The sequence below is a fragment of the Embiotoca jacksoni genome, unplaced genomic scaffold, assembly GCF_022577435.1.
Source record: "Embiotoca jacksoni isolate LCO1_2020_lvr unplaced genomic scaffold, fEmbJac1.0.p SCAF_27, whole genome shotgun sequence".
Taxonomy (NCBI): domain Eukaryota; kingdom Metazoa; phylum Chordata; class Actinopteri; family Embiotocidae; genus Embiotoca; species Embiotoca jacksoni.
Genome location: NW_027185378.1, coordinates 206281 through 221782, shown reverse-complemented (window position 1 = coordinate 221782; position 15502 = coordinate 206281). Strand labels below are relative to the sequence as shown.

At 45.7% G+C, this 15502-nt stretch overlaps 1 protein-coding gene across 5 annotated transcripts in view; it reads left to right on the top strand.

Annotated features, from left to right (window-relative positions):
* The first annotated feature begins 2378 nt into the window (after positions 1-2378).
* slc8a3 (solute carrier family 8 member 3) overlaps positions 2379-15502 on the top strand; it is a 96138-nt gene continuing 83014 nt past the window's right edge. The window contains exons 1-2 of one of the 5 annotated variants that reach the window (XM_069160478.1): positions 2379-3011; positions 7342-9203. In XM_069160478.1, coding sequence (XP_069016579.1) covers positions 7423-9203 — 1781 coding nt within the window. In that variant the 5' untranslated portion in view covers positions 2379-3011; positions 7342-7422. Of the gene's footprint in view, positions 3012-7341; positions 9204-15502 lie in introns of those variants that run through there. The other 4 variants (XM_069160481.1, XM_069160479.1, XM_069160482.1 and 1 more) reach the window with 4 other exon arrangements.

Genomic DNA, 15502 nt, shown 5'->3' with positions numbered 1-15502 from the left:
GACTGTTGGCAGTGGTGGTGATGGCCACCAGTCCACCAGCGGCGCGGTCCAGCGGTGGACACGGCCGGCAGTCCGGCGGCGGCGGCCGGTGCCAGTGCGACCGGGAGATGAACGGCCGGGAGGGTGAAGCTCGGTTCGGCTCCACGCTACAGGAGGAGCGTTGTGTCTGTGAACTTCGTCCGTCTCCGGTGGAAGTTGGTGAAACAATCCGCCATGAAATGGTCCCTGCAGACTCGGCTGTTGGTGTTAATCCTACGGTCTCCTTTAGCGAGGCTCTTCATGAAATCAATCCACCTCTTTTTCCTTTCTTCTTCAGCAGGACATTTAAACAGTGATGCAGCGCTGCTTTGGAGGTTCTTGCTTCCAGGAAAGTTTCTTTTGCGGGTGGAGGGAGACATCCTGTAGCAGCTAGCTGATGTACAATAACAATCTGACTACAGCAGGAGTAGAACTGAAGTCCAGTGGGATGACCTCTTATGCAAATGAGCTCCAGGCTTTTATAGCGTTTCACCTTGTGAGAGGAGGAGCCATGCAGAAGGTTATATAAACCGGCTGTGATCTGACGTAGATAGGTAGTTGTGAGGTACATAGGTTAGGTTTTAGCTCCGCCTAAAAAAAACCTGAGCTGAAGACGGGTGAGAAACTGTTTAACGGTCTAACTCCACATTTCAGTGCGACAAAGTTTAAAAGCTTTGCACATGCTTTCAGCAACTCATTTCACACGTATATAATGTACTGAGAAACAAATCTTGGAATTTGCTTTACAGCATCTTTAAACTTGGCCACATATGACAGACATCTACTGTAGTGGGATTTATTCCCACATGCTGTGTAGTCCATTATTGTAACTTTAAATGTTAATAAGAAGTGGTCCGACAAAACAGGGTTTTGATGAAATACAATTAAATTTTCAGTTTCCATGCCATATGACAGAACCAGATCGAGGATGTGGTTACCATGGTGACGGGATTTATTTACATTCTGAGAAAAGCCTGTAGAATTTAATAATGAGCTAAAAGTAGAACTGAGGCTGTCGTTGTCCACGTCAACATGAATGTTAAAGTCTCCCACTATCATCACTTTATCTGAACTCAGCACTAAATCTGATAAAAAGTCAGAGAATTCAGTTAGAAACTCTGAATAAGGACCAGGTGGGCGATAAACAACAACAAATACAATCGGTTTCTGTGCTTTCCAGTTTGGGTGAGAGACTAAGAGTCAGACTCTCAAATGATTTATAACTAAGTTTCGGTTTCGGATTAATTGATAGACTTGAGTGGAAGATTGCTGCCACTCCTCCTCCTCCTCCTCCTCGGCCTGAATCTCTAGGAATATGATAATTAATATGACTGGGAAGAGTTGCTTCATTAATACTAACATATTCTTCCTGTTGCAGCCAGGTCTCTGTGAGACAGAGTAAATCAATCTGATGATCAGTTATCAAGTCATTTACTAACAGAGATTTAGACCAGAGAGATCTGATATTTCATAGTCCGCTTTTAATTGTCAGATTTTTTTGATCCATTAATTTGATAGGATCAATTTTTATTACATTTTTATTGACACATCTTTTCTTGAGTTTTTTAAATATAGGTGGTCTGGGTACAGACACAACCTCTATAGGATGTTGAATGTTTTGGGTGAGTGACAGCTCTAAAGAAGCTGCAGAGGAGCGTGTAAGACTGCAACTCCGTGTCCTGGCCTCAACCCTGGGATGTCAGGTTTTAGGGCTGTTAAGAGACATGGCCATATTTCTAGAAAGAAGAGCTGCACCATCCAAAGTAGGATGGATGCCATCTCTCCGGATCAGACCAGGTTTTCCCCAGAAAGTATTCCAATTGTCAATGAAGCCCACATTGTTAGTGGGACACCACCTCGACAACCAGCGGTGAAGTGAAGACGTGTGGCTAAACATATCATCGCTGGTTCTATCTATGGTTCTATCTGTGTTCTTTGTGGTTCCATCTGTATTTCTACCTGTGGTTCTATCTGTGGTTCTATCTGTGTTCCCTGTGGTACTATTGGTGTTTCTACTTGTGTTCTCTCTGGTTCTATCTGTGGTTCTGTCTGTGTTTTCTGTGGTTCTATCTGTGGTTCTATCTGTTCTCTGTGGTTTTATCTGTTCTCTGTGGTTCTATTTCTAAGATCTCTGTGGTTCTATCTGTGTTCTCTGTGGTTCTATTTGTGTTTCTAGCTGTGGTTCTGTCTGTGTTATCTGTGGTTCTATCGGTTTGTCTGCTTGAGATTCATGGTTTGTGTTGCAGGTCTCTTCTCTCAGCTGGTGGTGACGTAGTTGGGCCGAACCGTGTGTATGTGACTTTTAGAGAAGGGGGTGGGGGGCTGTAGGGCGCTAACCATTTCCCACCTCTGCCGCGCGAGAGCAGCCCGATACTGATGTTCATGTGACCGATGAGAGGATGAGGAGCCACAGATTTCACTCCTCTCCACAACACACCGCAGCCTCCTCTCGCTGATCCGCAGGAGGTGCGCAGGAGAAGTGCGGTCATTCCGATGCTGCGCAAAGTCCAGCGGCAGCAGCGTAGCTCCAAGAGCGGAAGCCCGGTCAGTGAGCTTCTCCTCGGAACCGGTTTGATATCGTGTACGTGCTGAAGGCGGCAGGAAGGAGCTGCTGTTCGGCCGATAGGAGCCACATCACCGTGGACAGAGGAGGAGGAGCAGGAGGAGGAGAGCCGCGCGGCTCCGGAGATCCAACCTTAAAATACTGACCCCCTCACCCCCTCGTCATTGACAGCTCGGAGACCCGGTCGATCCGTCAGAAGGAGGATCTGAGGAGGAGCGCGCGGCGGGAGATCACGAGAGGCGATCACCTCCGGCCGGTCTGATCCAATCACCGACACCGAGCCGGACCTCCACAGGAGGACGGCACCGCGCTGCAGCGGGAATTGTGTTCTGAGGAGCCCGGTGGATTACTGAGGCTGCTGTCAGGCGCACCGACGGAACCGGAGGCGGACCGGAGCGGTTCTAGAGAAACTCCCGGAACACAGAACCAGGTAGGTTGTGATGCAGTGTGAACGGAGGGGTCTGAAATAATCTACCGACACACGGACACCGACAGGAACCGGATCGAACCGGAGATCATTTTAAGAAGCAGGCGGTGTGAGCCGCGGTCCGGACCAAACCTGCTCCGAGGATCCTGTGCACGTCGTGATACCGTGTGATGGGTGTGCCGTTCAGAGAGTCTGTCCACGGTGGTAACGGGCTCCAACCCCGGAGCTCGTGCCGCCGCTGATTGGCTGAACACCTGGATCCGGTTTCACGACAAGCTTTTATTTTGTGATTGTCCTGCAGTGTTTGGACTTCCGAGCTTCAGTCTCCTGAGGGCAGCTCGGGTTCGGCCTGAATGCACCTTCGGGTCGTAGTTTGGGCCTGCGGTGGTCCGGCAGGGTTCCCCTCGCAGGTAGCACGAGGCCTGCTGATGATTAATCCGCGACAGCTGAGGCTCTGCTGAGTCCGTGTTTACCGCGGATCGGATGGCCTCCTTAAACCAGAGCCGAGCCCGAAATAGGGAGAGGAAGGAGATCTGTGAGCAACATCAGCTCTACATGTATGGAGTAAAACAACATGTATGTTCTTATTATATCATGTTACAGCAGCCTGCAACCAGCTGTCTGACAGCTGTTCTCATCCATCAATAATCATCAATTATTGTTTTAACAAGCTTTAAATATCCAACAGTCTAACATATTTAATTTAATGTAGAAAAATACCAGAAAATTCCTCTTTCAGCTGCATAAAAGCTGCATGTTCATAAAACATGAACTGAAATATGAACAATCATGTTCAGTTTTAGTTCTTCTCAACTTGTTTCTTGTTCACAGAATCTTTTTATTCATGTTTTCTTTCTTCATCTGGCTGCATCTTATTTTTAGTATATTTACTATAAATTTCAGTGGAGGTGGCTAGACCTTTAATTCAGATTAAATCTGATTCATTAATTCAGATTAAAGGATGTGAAAAAAGCATGAAATTCAGTTTAAAAAGTTTGAAACGATCCTTATAATATTGTTGATGTCACACCATCATGTGACGTGAAGTCATTATGTTCAATGTGGCATGTAGAACAGTCTTCAGGTTAGTTATAATTTATTATTATTATTATTATTATTATTATTATTATTATTATTATGTCTGAGATGAGAGTGTCTGGTTTCCGTCTCCATCATAAGGTTTCTTCTTGTGTCCCTGTGCTGACAGAAGCGGCAGATACTCTGATGTTTGTTTGTTTGTTTTTAAAGGAAGCAGAGGTTAAAGTTGTGTTCAAGTCACTGTTGGTTTAATCTGAAACTGACCTTCAACTTTTACTTTTTACAATTGAATTCTGAATTAATTAATTGTCTGTCGCTGGAACCTTTTTAAACACACTGCATTCAGGATAAGAAATAAAACCTTTAACATGAGTTGAGCAGGCAGATCCTCTGGTGTGATCCCCAATCAATCGATCAATCAGTTGATCCATCCGTCCACCCACCAATCAACAAATGTAAAAGTTTCACAACAATTTCTGATTTTATTCATCATGAAAAAGTTTAAATGTGTGATGTAATGAACCAGGAAGTAGAGACTGAACTGACTCTTCCCTCTGACTTCCTGTTGATCTTTAACCCTCTCTGTGTGTCAGCCTGATGTTTACTTTGTGTTTGTGGTTATTTGTCTTGTTTTCCATCTTGTTTTTGTTTGTTTATCTGCTGACGAAGATGTCTCAGTGTTCCTCCTCCTTCAGTCACCCCAACATTAAAACTGCAGTAGGTTACTAAGTGTTGAAGGGGATGAAGCAGCAGCAGCTCATCATCATCACCATCATCATCACCATCACCATCATCATCATCATCATCACCATCATCATCATCATCATCATCATCACTATTATCATCGCTATCATCTTTACCATCATCATCATCATCATCACTATCAACATCACCATCACTATCATCATCACCATCATCAGTTACCTTCTTCCTTTTCTTGGTTCCTCTTCCCTGCTATGATTTTACCTGCATCAGAATTATAATAAATCAGATTTCCCTTCATCAGTTTCAGCAGGTGTGAAGTTTAAGACTATTCTAATGTGTCTCTTTAGTTTATCAGCTGACCATGAAAGGAGCCGGTTTGAGCCCCCTCCGGTAGAAACACGCTGATGGAGCCTCATTACACTTTCTGACTGTCGTGCAGTAAAACGAGGAGAAGCTCAAAGGTCAGCTGATCCAAACAGGAAGAAGCTCCTCCCCTCCGTCTCTGACTTCAGTAATTGATTTCATACCTGCAGTCTCTTCTCAAATGAAGGTGTTGATCGTAAATCACATTAGTAGAGTTTCCTGGCTGTAACCTGAGCTGTGCACACACTTCCTGGCGCTCCTCTGAGTTTCGTCTCCAGGTGAGCTGCTGTGTGAAACGAGTTGAGTTTTCCGAGCAGCTTTTCGTCTCATTACGTTCTGATGCGTTGTTTTCGTCGGAGCTCTCCGGTCCACACAAACTCTGAGCTGATGCCCTTCAATCTGAACTTTCTGATCTTCTGTTAACGTCCCATAATCTCATTGATAGCTGATATCTTGTTTTTACATTTGATCACAGTGAGTATGTTACTGAGGTTCCCTTCTCTGAAAACAGATGATTTGTGGCTGTGAAGCATTAAATAAAATATGAAGGAGAACATATTCCACACGGATGAACTCCTGTCGACTCGCTGACAGAGACGTCTGCAGGTTATTCGAGGTGTCGGCGGTGCTCAGGTCCCACAGACATTTAGTGGCCTTTAAATGGTGTGAATACTTCAAATATACCACTTCTTGTTTGACTGTCCTTACCTAGAAGATACATCTCCAAAAATATCAGCTGAGAGTTATTTTCAGAAGGTCTTCGTAAGAGTTAAATAAGAAATTTGCATTACAGCATAACGCATGCCTTTTAATGGAGGCTTTTATCCAGAGTGCCTCAAAGTGCCACCAGTGTGTACTGTACATGTTAGTGCAGCTGGCCTCGGAGGTAATCAACCTCCAACCTGCAATCAGAACACGAAAGCACTTTTAGCTACAAAATGCAGAGCGACCAGATTCAGCTCAACAACAGCAACGATGGTGATAATAAAAGAAGTAATCCTCAGGACAGAATGATTAACGTACAGCGGCAAATCTCCCTAAAGAGTTCATTTTAATTCAGACTGAGCTCTGGATCTCCCTGAAGAGATCATTTTAATTCAGAAGATTATTTTATCTCAGATTAAACTGTAAGATGTGATTATTTCAACTCAGACTAAACTCTGAGATGTTGTGATCATTTTAACTGTGATGTTATTTATTTTAAATCTTGTGGAGGCAGAGGTTGCTCCATCCTACCTGTCCAACCTCTGAATCATCAGTCGGCTCAGAGCAGAGCGGCTGTTATATCAGCTCCGTTTGTGGTGGTCAGCTGTTCATCTCGCTCTCGCTTGCCTCTGGCCTCAGCTGTTTGCATCAAAAGAATCTCATCAGAGCTGAAGAGCTGCGGAAGATATTTATGTGGAGCTGTTGTAGATGTGGACAGCGTCTGTGTTGTTGCTGTAGTGCTGTGCTGTAAGCGTGTGTTTAGTCTCGGTCTGTAATAAATGTGGACAGGACATCTGTAGTCTTTGTTTCAGTTCGCCTCCTGATGCTCTCCTGATTCCACTCTGCTCATGTTTTTCTGCCAATGCGACATTTTGGATGGTGCTTAGTTTGGCAACATCTGTGGCTGCTGAGCGAGCAGTTTGGTCCGGAGCTGTGTAGTATTCCCCCTGAGATACAGACCAACACACTCAGGTCCAAGTTATGGGATGCACGTATCCATGTCTGAACTGAAACAAACCTTGTTTTATCCAGCTCATATTATCTAGACTGCTTTACCAACCAGAAAGACTCTGGACTTTCTGAGCACGATGGAGTGTTTTCCTGCCGCCTCTCGGAGCAGACAACCTAAAGGTCTCGGGAAAATGCCGTTTGTAAAGTAGCAGGCAGAAACCCGTTGAAGTATTGCAGAGGGATTGTGGGATGATTTGAATTCATGCACTCATATAAAACTGAGGAACTCTTGAACTTGTTTCAGACTGAGTGTGTTTCTCACCTCAAAACTTTTCCGATAGAAACTGTGAAAATACAACGAAGTCCGATACACCTCGATCATGTCATCACATTGATTATTGTTGAAGTAAAAATTAATGCTTTGTACTCATGAATGTTTGTTGCCATTAAAAAAAAAAAAAAAAAAATCTAATAATACTGCTGCCGTCGGCCTCGTCTTATCTCGAACAAAGTGAATCTGTTTGATTCTTGTGAGATGTGATATTGATATAAACTGTGTTTGTGTGTTCAGGTGCTGTGTGGAGAACAGCTCAGTGCTGGATCCCAGAGGGACCATCAGTGTGGTAAGGACCCCTGAGACCAAGGAGGGTGCATGGAGGGTTCAAGGCCTGTGAAGCCGGGGTCGTCCGCCTGCCTCTGGTTGGGGCTGGTCTCTGCAGTTGTAGCCTTCCTCTGCGTGGAGGCCCGGACCACCCCGAGTCCGCCGCTCAGCCCCAGCAATGCCACCTGCAGGGGGAACTCAAAGTGTCACACCGGGATTATCCTGCCCATCTGGTACCCTGAGGATCCGTCCATGGGAGACAAGATCGCCAGGGTCATCGTCTACTTCGTGGCCATGATCTACATGTTTCTCGGAGTGTCCATCATCGCAGACCGCTTCATGGCAGCCATTGAGGTCATCACCTCTCAGGAGAGGGAAATTGTCATTAAAAGGCCCAATGGGGAAACGACCACCACCACCATCCGGGTGTGGAACGAGACGGTCTCCAACCTCACCCTCATGGCCTTGGGCTCATCGACCCCTGAGATCCTACTTTCTGTAATCGAGGTGTGTGGACACGAGTTCAAATCTGGCGAGCTTGGGCCGTCCACAATCGTTGGTAGCGCTGCCTTCAATATGTTTGTCATCCTTGGGCTTTGTGTGTCGGTCATACCTCAAGGAGAGGTGCGCAAGGTCAAGCACCTCCGAGTGTTCTTCATCACCGCCGGCTGGAGTATCTTTGCTTACATCTGGCTCTACATGATCCTGGCGGTGTTTTCTCCCAATGTAGTCCAGGTCTGGGAAGGCCTCGTCACTCTAGCCTTTTTCCCCATCTGTGTGCTCCTCGCCTGGGTGGCAGACCGACGACTGCTCTTCTACAAGTTCATGCACAAGAAATACCGCACCGACAAACACAGGGCAGTCATTATCGAGACCGAGACTGAGCGCCCAAAGGGGATCGAGATGGATGGTAAGATGGTCAATTCTCACTTCATGGATGGAGGTGCGACCAGCAATCTGATTGGTTTGATCGAGAGCAAAGAGGTGGACGAGTCCCGGCGCGACATGATTCGCATCCTGAAGGACCTGAAGCAGAAGCACCCGGAGAAAGAGCTGGACCAGCTGGTGGAGATGGCCAACTACTACGCTCTCTCGCACCAGCAAAAGAGCCGCGCTTTCTACCGCATCCAAGCTACACGCATGATGACCGGCGCAGGAAACATCCTGAAGAAACACGTTGCAGAGCAGGCGAAGAAGAGCACCAGCGTGCAGGAGGTGCGTGTTGAGGAGCCAGAAGAGTACGTGTCCCGGATTGCTTTTGAGCCTGCCGTCTACCAGTGCCTCGAGAACTGTGGAGCCGCCATTCTGACTATCACCAGGAAGGGCGGCGACATCAACAAGACGATCTATGTGGATTATAAGACAGAGGACGGCTCAGCCAATGCCGGGGCCGACTACGAGTTCACAGAGGGTACGGCGGTGTTCAAACCCGGAGAGATGATCAGGGACATAAGCATTGGCATCATAGATGACGACATCTTTGAAGAGGACGAGCACTTCTTCGTGCGCCTCGGTAATCTTCGTGTCCTGGAAACGGAGGATGAGGTGTTGTCCCCCAACAGTCTCCCGTACCCAAAGGCCATGCTGGGCTTCCCCACCGTGGCCACTGTGACCATTCTGGACGACGACCACTCGGGCATCTTCACCTTTGAGAGCGGCTCTGTCCACGTCAGTGAGAGCATCGGGATTATGGAGGTGAAAGTGCTGAGGACTTCTGGAGCGAGGGGGACGGTCATTGTGCCTTTTCGCACCATGGAGGGACTCGCCAAAGGAGGTGGGGAGGACTTCGAAGACACCTACGGAGAACTGGAGTTCAAAAATGATGAGACTTGGTACGTAAGCAGCTCTTCATCTTCTCGTGCTAATTGTCCTCAAAGTGCATGTCATAAACAAGTGTTTTCTTTGAGAGAAGTTTTTTTCTTTCTTCTTCTATCCACTGATTTGTTTGAGTTGTAGAAAACAGTCAAGAAACAACAGCGGAAATGATAGCAAGCTTCAAAGGTCTTCGGCAGCCTGAAACTCGCCTGGTTCAGCTTTTGATAAAAACCTTGTCGTCTTTGTCTCTTGACATCATTTAGTTTAGAAGATTCTCGGAAACCTTTCATGTGCTGTTTGCTCTCATCAGTCTGTGAACCTTTTCCTCTCTGTGGTTTGACCGTGCACCCTCTCCTCTGAGCGTGCTCTCTATCCTCTTGTCTTCCTGTCAGGAGATTTTGCTCTCATCACAGTGCTTCGGTAGCAATCCTGTGTGTGTCACATGCAACAGGGATTCAACTTTGGGCTTCATCACACAACCGTGGAAACAGGAAGTCCTTAAGTAACCTCTCTAATCCCTGCTACTTTTGTTTTGTCAAACTGGATTTTTGCCCTTTTTTGTATTGTTTCTCTGCTTTGACGCACACAAAGCAGGAACAACAGAAATATATTAAAAAAGGGAATTACAACAAAGCCTGGCTCGGGTTCATATAATAATCGGTGTGTCGGTGTTGTATGTTAGTTGGAGCAGCGTTTCATGATGAATGAAGAGACGTGGAGGTTTGACAGCTTTGTGTTTTCTGTGTGTAACAGCGATGTCTTCTGTAGCTTGTGTGTGCTGTCCAGCCTCGTCACCTGTACCATCTGTGTACAATGCTGCACCGCACAGTCACGCAGGCCTTCAGCTGAGTGTGGTGTGATAACAGCATCACTGTTCTTCAGTAGAAACACTATCAACTCCATATACTGTTGGTCACTGCAGCGGTACAGACTGAGGCTGTGGACAAACATCGGTTTATTCCACAGCGTGAATCTCACAGGTTGGTCTGCAGACGCTGAATCAAAGTGACGTCCCTCCTCCACCAATCAGAGCCACTCAGCCGGCAGGGTCTGTGCTCCTGGTTGGTTCCTGAGGGCCGAGGCGGCCCCGGAGACCATCACAGCAGCGGGGGAGTGAGTGTCGGGTGATCCGGGAGCCGCCGAGCTCTCAAGGGTTCACTTGATTTATGCGAGAGATGCTTTTCTGGGGCCTGAAGGCTGCTGAGGGAGGAGAAGCATCATCGTGGAGGGAATCGCTTTGGAGGGAATGATGGTGGATTGATCTGCTCGTCGTGTGTATGTTGCTGTTACCGTGCACGACTGTGATGTTTGTACGACTGTGATGTGTGGATACGGCTGTGATGTGTGTACGACTCTGATGTGTGATACACTGGAATGTGTGTGTACAACTCGAATGTGTGTGCAGAATGTGATGTCTGTATGACTGTGATGTGTGTGTACAACTGTGATGTGTGTGTGCAGACTGTGATGTGTGTGTACGACTGTGATGTGTGTGTGTATGGCTGTGATGTGCGTGCAGACTGTGATGGGTGTCCAGACTGTGATGTATGTGTGCAGACTGTGATGTGTGCAGACTGTGATGTGTGTGTACGGCTGTGATGTGTGTGCAGACTGATGTGTGTGCAGACTGGGATGTGTGTGTGTGTACGGTTGTGATGTCTGTGTACGGCTGTGATGTGTGTGCAGACTGGGATGTGTGTATGACTGTGTTGTGTGTGTACAACTGTGATGTGTGTGCAGACTGTGATATGTGTGTACGGCTGTGATGTGTGTGTACGGCTGTGATGTGTGTGTACGGCTGTGATGTCTGTGTACGGCTGTGATGTGTATGCAGACTGTGAGGTGTGCACGACTGTGATGTGTGTGTACGGCTGCTGTTACAGAACTCCCAATAAATCCTGAGAAATTTCCATAATTAAAGTGGTATTGTGATGAATGAGATTCAGTGCGCATCCCTAAAGAAGACAAAGAGGAGCGGTGGAAGTGACGTCTTCATCCAGACGCGAAAGGTTCATGACAACATTTCCATCCACACAACAAAGGGCTGATGTGTAGAATATTCACTAAAGGCATAATTACATTGATGTTTCCTCGCTGCCTTCAAAGCTCTCCTTAGGCTCGTGTTCATACTGCCACATGAAGAAATACAGAATTTATTTCCATTTGTCGTGTTGGTAGTCATAAATAGAAATGTTGTGGTTGTTTCATCCGGCAGAAAGACTTCCTGTTTGGTTCTGTGTTGACCACCACCGAATGATGGCACAGTGCTTCCTGTCGAGAGGCTGTGATGCCCTGTAGGACCCCCTCGCCCCCCCCCTCTCTTTCACCCACTTTGGCCTCATTGTTATGAAACAGACTGGAAATGTATGTATGACAGACACATCACTGATTCTGAGACAATTGTTCTCAGCCGGAAGGAGACTTTCTAACTGGTTCTGCTCCAAGCTAGCGGGTCAGAACCTGATAGCACAAGTCTGTCCTTAATATCTGGTCTGAGAGACAGAGACAGATCTGAGAGACACAGACAGATCTGAGAGATAGAGACAGATCTGAGAGATAGAGACAGATCTGTACTGAGAGACAGAGACAGATCTGAGAGACAGATCTGGTCTGAGAGACAGAGACAGATCTCAGAGACAGAAGTTTAGGACAGGATGATGTTGATGATGATGACAGGAGGATGTAAGCCAAGGCTGCAGGGTGGCGTGCACAGTCTGAGGTCAAAGGTTAAGTCCGAGCTGTGCAGATGGATGAGTTATTTCAGGTTTTCAGATAAGCTGCTGCTTCTGATTCATGCAGAGTTTATATTTGTGTTCCTCTCTTGTTTCATGTGTTTTTAGCCTTCAATCAAAAATAAGTTTTGTGTGCTTCACCTGCCTCAGGTGTCAGACATCTTGGTTTTTATTGGGGTGCACATTCAGCAGCATCTCTGTCGGGATAAACTCTGTTTGTTCCCGTCCGTCGTTCTTCTTCACTTCTCATGTGTTTGTCGTTTGTTTGCCGCCTCTTTTTTTAGTTGACTCTTTGGGGATGTTGTTGTTATCTGTTTTGTTGTTTGCTCTGTCTGGGTTTCAGTTTACCCGTCGAGTTTCTATTTATTTTCCTCTCATATTTTATTTTTAACATAGGATAATATCACAAGACTACAGTCAATAAAAATCATGAATCTGCCGAGGAGAGAGAGTTCTCGAACTTTTCCTCATACAATCAACTTATTTAAAAATGAAACCCTCAGCCACGAGTATTTCAAGTTTTCAGAACATTGAATATGTTTGATGTTTTTTTGACGTTAACAAAGAGTCACCTGACTTTGAGTCGTGAGAACGGTCGGTTCTGATCGTACTGATCCAAATGTTACCTGACTGCAGTTCCTCAGCAGTACGGAGCATTTTGGCACCTTTAAGCTTTATTGTTTTGCTTTCATGGTGCACACCTCCCGTTTTGGTTCAGTCGCACAGCTCTCATCAGACAGACGACAACTAGCCGATCATTCAGAAGAGGTGAGTAGGTTGTAGTTTTACATGCACATCGGTCCGAAGAGGTTAAAATTTTAAAAGGTGGATGTTTTAAACACAACTTGCAGAAGATCGACCCAATCGGCCCAGTTTGTAGATTGACACCCGGGCTGATGTCACCAACGCACTATTATAGATCCGATCGTCTCCGACGTTTTGTGAACTGATGAAACAGAACTTTTCATTGTGACATTTAAAGTGTGTCGATGGATTCTCGACTCGTTTTGATCCGCTACCGTTTGTCCTGTTCAAGTTACAGCATTAGGCATTGATGTCCGCTCACTATTTCCTGTATTGTTTCAAATTAAAAGCCCTCTAGTGTTCCGTTGGTCAGAAACTCTTCATGTCTTAAAATCTCTTTAATTGTGAAACATTAGCAGGAACGTGTTGTGGCTGAATCTTTCCCAGGTGTGCTCCGGTACGTCACTTGTGTTCAGGTGTGATCAGCCGCTGTGTGTTGGTTGGTCCTCGTGTCAGCGAAGTAATATCAGTGACAGCTTGCGTTACACTCTGGGGTCCGGATGGGTCGAGCTGTCATGTGAAGGGAGCCGGTGAAAGATGAAGAGGTTACGAAGACGTTCACAACTCTGCGAGGCCTGCGGGAGCTCTTTCTCTGTTCCACACTCGGCCCTAATCTCCGTCACCATCTCCCTTTTCATTTCCCGCTCTTTTTCTTCTCTCCACGTCCCTTCATCTCTTATCGTGTCGGGATCCTTGTTCCTGGCTCGCTTACGCCCCTCCCTCCCCCACCCTCCATTTTATCTCTCTGGGCCTATTTTCAAACAAGTTTTCTCTGATTTCTACCTTCGTTCCTATTTTCTCTCCATCCTTCATTTCTTTTAATTTGAAATGTTCTACTTCCATTTCACTTCTTTTCACCCTCCCACTGTTCGTATTTATTATTTAAGCCGTCAGCAGTGCCTCCGTATGTGCCGTCCCCTCTTTATAGATGTTGGCCTACTTCTGTCTCAACCTGTAATTGCACTTTGGATTGAGAGCTGTTCAGAGCGGCGTCCCTCAGAGTGTCACTGCAGCGGGGCTGAGGTGTTAAACTGCTCCTGCATGCTAAACAGAAAGGATCTCCAAAATATTCTGATGCATGTTGCATGAATTACATTGTCCTCCTGCTGGAAGACCTTGTGATCAATGATATCGCTGCTCATCCACTTTTAGACTGCAAAAGAAAATCTTTATTTTTCCAATTAATGAATTCATTGTTTTGATATTAGAAAATGACCAGATGTGTGTGTGTGTGTGTCAGAGTGTGTGTGTGTGTATATATATAATATATATAATATATAATTTCTGCTCCATAAAGGACTTAAATGATTGATTAGTTAATTAGTTTGGTTTCGACTAATTAATGCAATCATTATGGATTTTAAACTGTCTGCACCTGCGACTTCCAACAGTATTATTTTGTAAGGATTACACTCTGTCAGCAAACTGAACAATACCACAGTAAATTCTCCATGAAATGAAATATGCAGGGAGGCAGAAGAGATGGAGACGGATAAAGAGGGAGGGAGGTGGCATTGGAGGGAACAAGGTGCAGAGTGATAATGATGGAGACATGAAACGAGATACCAAAAAATCTGACTGAAAGTGTGTCTGAGACTGAAGGGAGGACATGAGAGGAAGGAAACGGATGAAGAAAGTGATGCAGAGAACGAGTGAATAAGGAATGAGAGAGAAAATGAGCCCCCCCACAGCCTGTTGGCAGATTTGACGAGGCTTGGCCAGGTAGGAGGAGGAGGGGGAGGAGGAAGGCCTGGTTACTGTGGGATTGAATTTGCTCAAGATTAATATTGCTCATAGTTTTCAGTGTTTGGAAGATAAAAGAGGGAAGTCAGGTCAGATCTGTGTGAGATGATGTGAGATAATGTGAGATGGGTGAGATGATGTGAGATAATGTGAGATAATGTGAGATGGGTGAAATGGGTGAAATGATGTGAGATAATTAGAGATAATGTGAGATAATGTGAGACAGGTGAGATGCAGTGAGATATTGAGATAATGTGAGATGGGTGAGACAACAGACAATAAGAAAAAGCTATGGGAGAGAAAAAGATGGCGAGGTATGAGTCAGTTAAAGAGTAGGAGGAAAGAAAAGAAGCTCAGCATGTAACAAGGTCCCCCAGCAGCCTCGGTCTATAACAGCATAACTAAGGGTTGGTTCAGGTCTACCTGAGCCAGCCCTAACTATAGGCTTTATCAAAAAGGAACGTTTTGAGTCTAATCTTAAAGCTAGAGAGGGTTTCTGCTCCTCGAACACAAACTGGGAGCTGGTTCCACAGGAGAAGAGCCTGAAAACTGAAGGCTCTGCCTCCCATTCTACTTCTGTAAACTCTAGGAATCACAAGTAGACCAGCGTACTGAGAGCGAAGTGCTCTGCTAGGATTATATGGTTCTATAAGATCTCTGAGATATGATGGAGCCTGGTCATGTAGGGCTTTGTAAGTCATCAAGAGAATTTTAAATTATATTCTTGATTTCACAGGAAGCCAGTGAAGAGAAGCTAAAACTGGAGAAATATGATCTCTCTTGCTAAATCCCATCAGTACTCTTGCTGCAGCATTTTGGATCAGCTGCAGGGTTTTTAATGAGTAATTTGGACATCCTAACAGCAAGGAATTACAATAATCTAGCCTAGAAGTAACAAACGCATGAATGAGTTTTTCTGCGTCACGCTGAGGAAGGATTTTCCTGATTTTATTAATATTACGTAGATGAAAGAAGGCCGTTCTGGAGATTTGCTTTATATGGTCGCTAGAGGACAAATCCTCATCAAATATGACTCC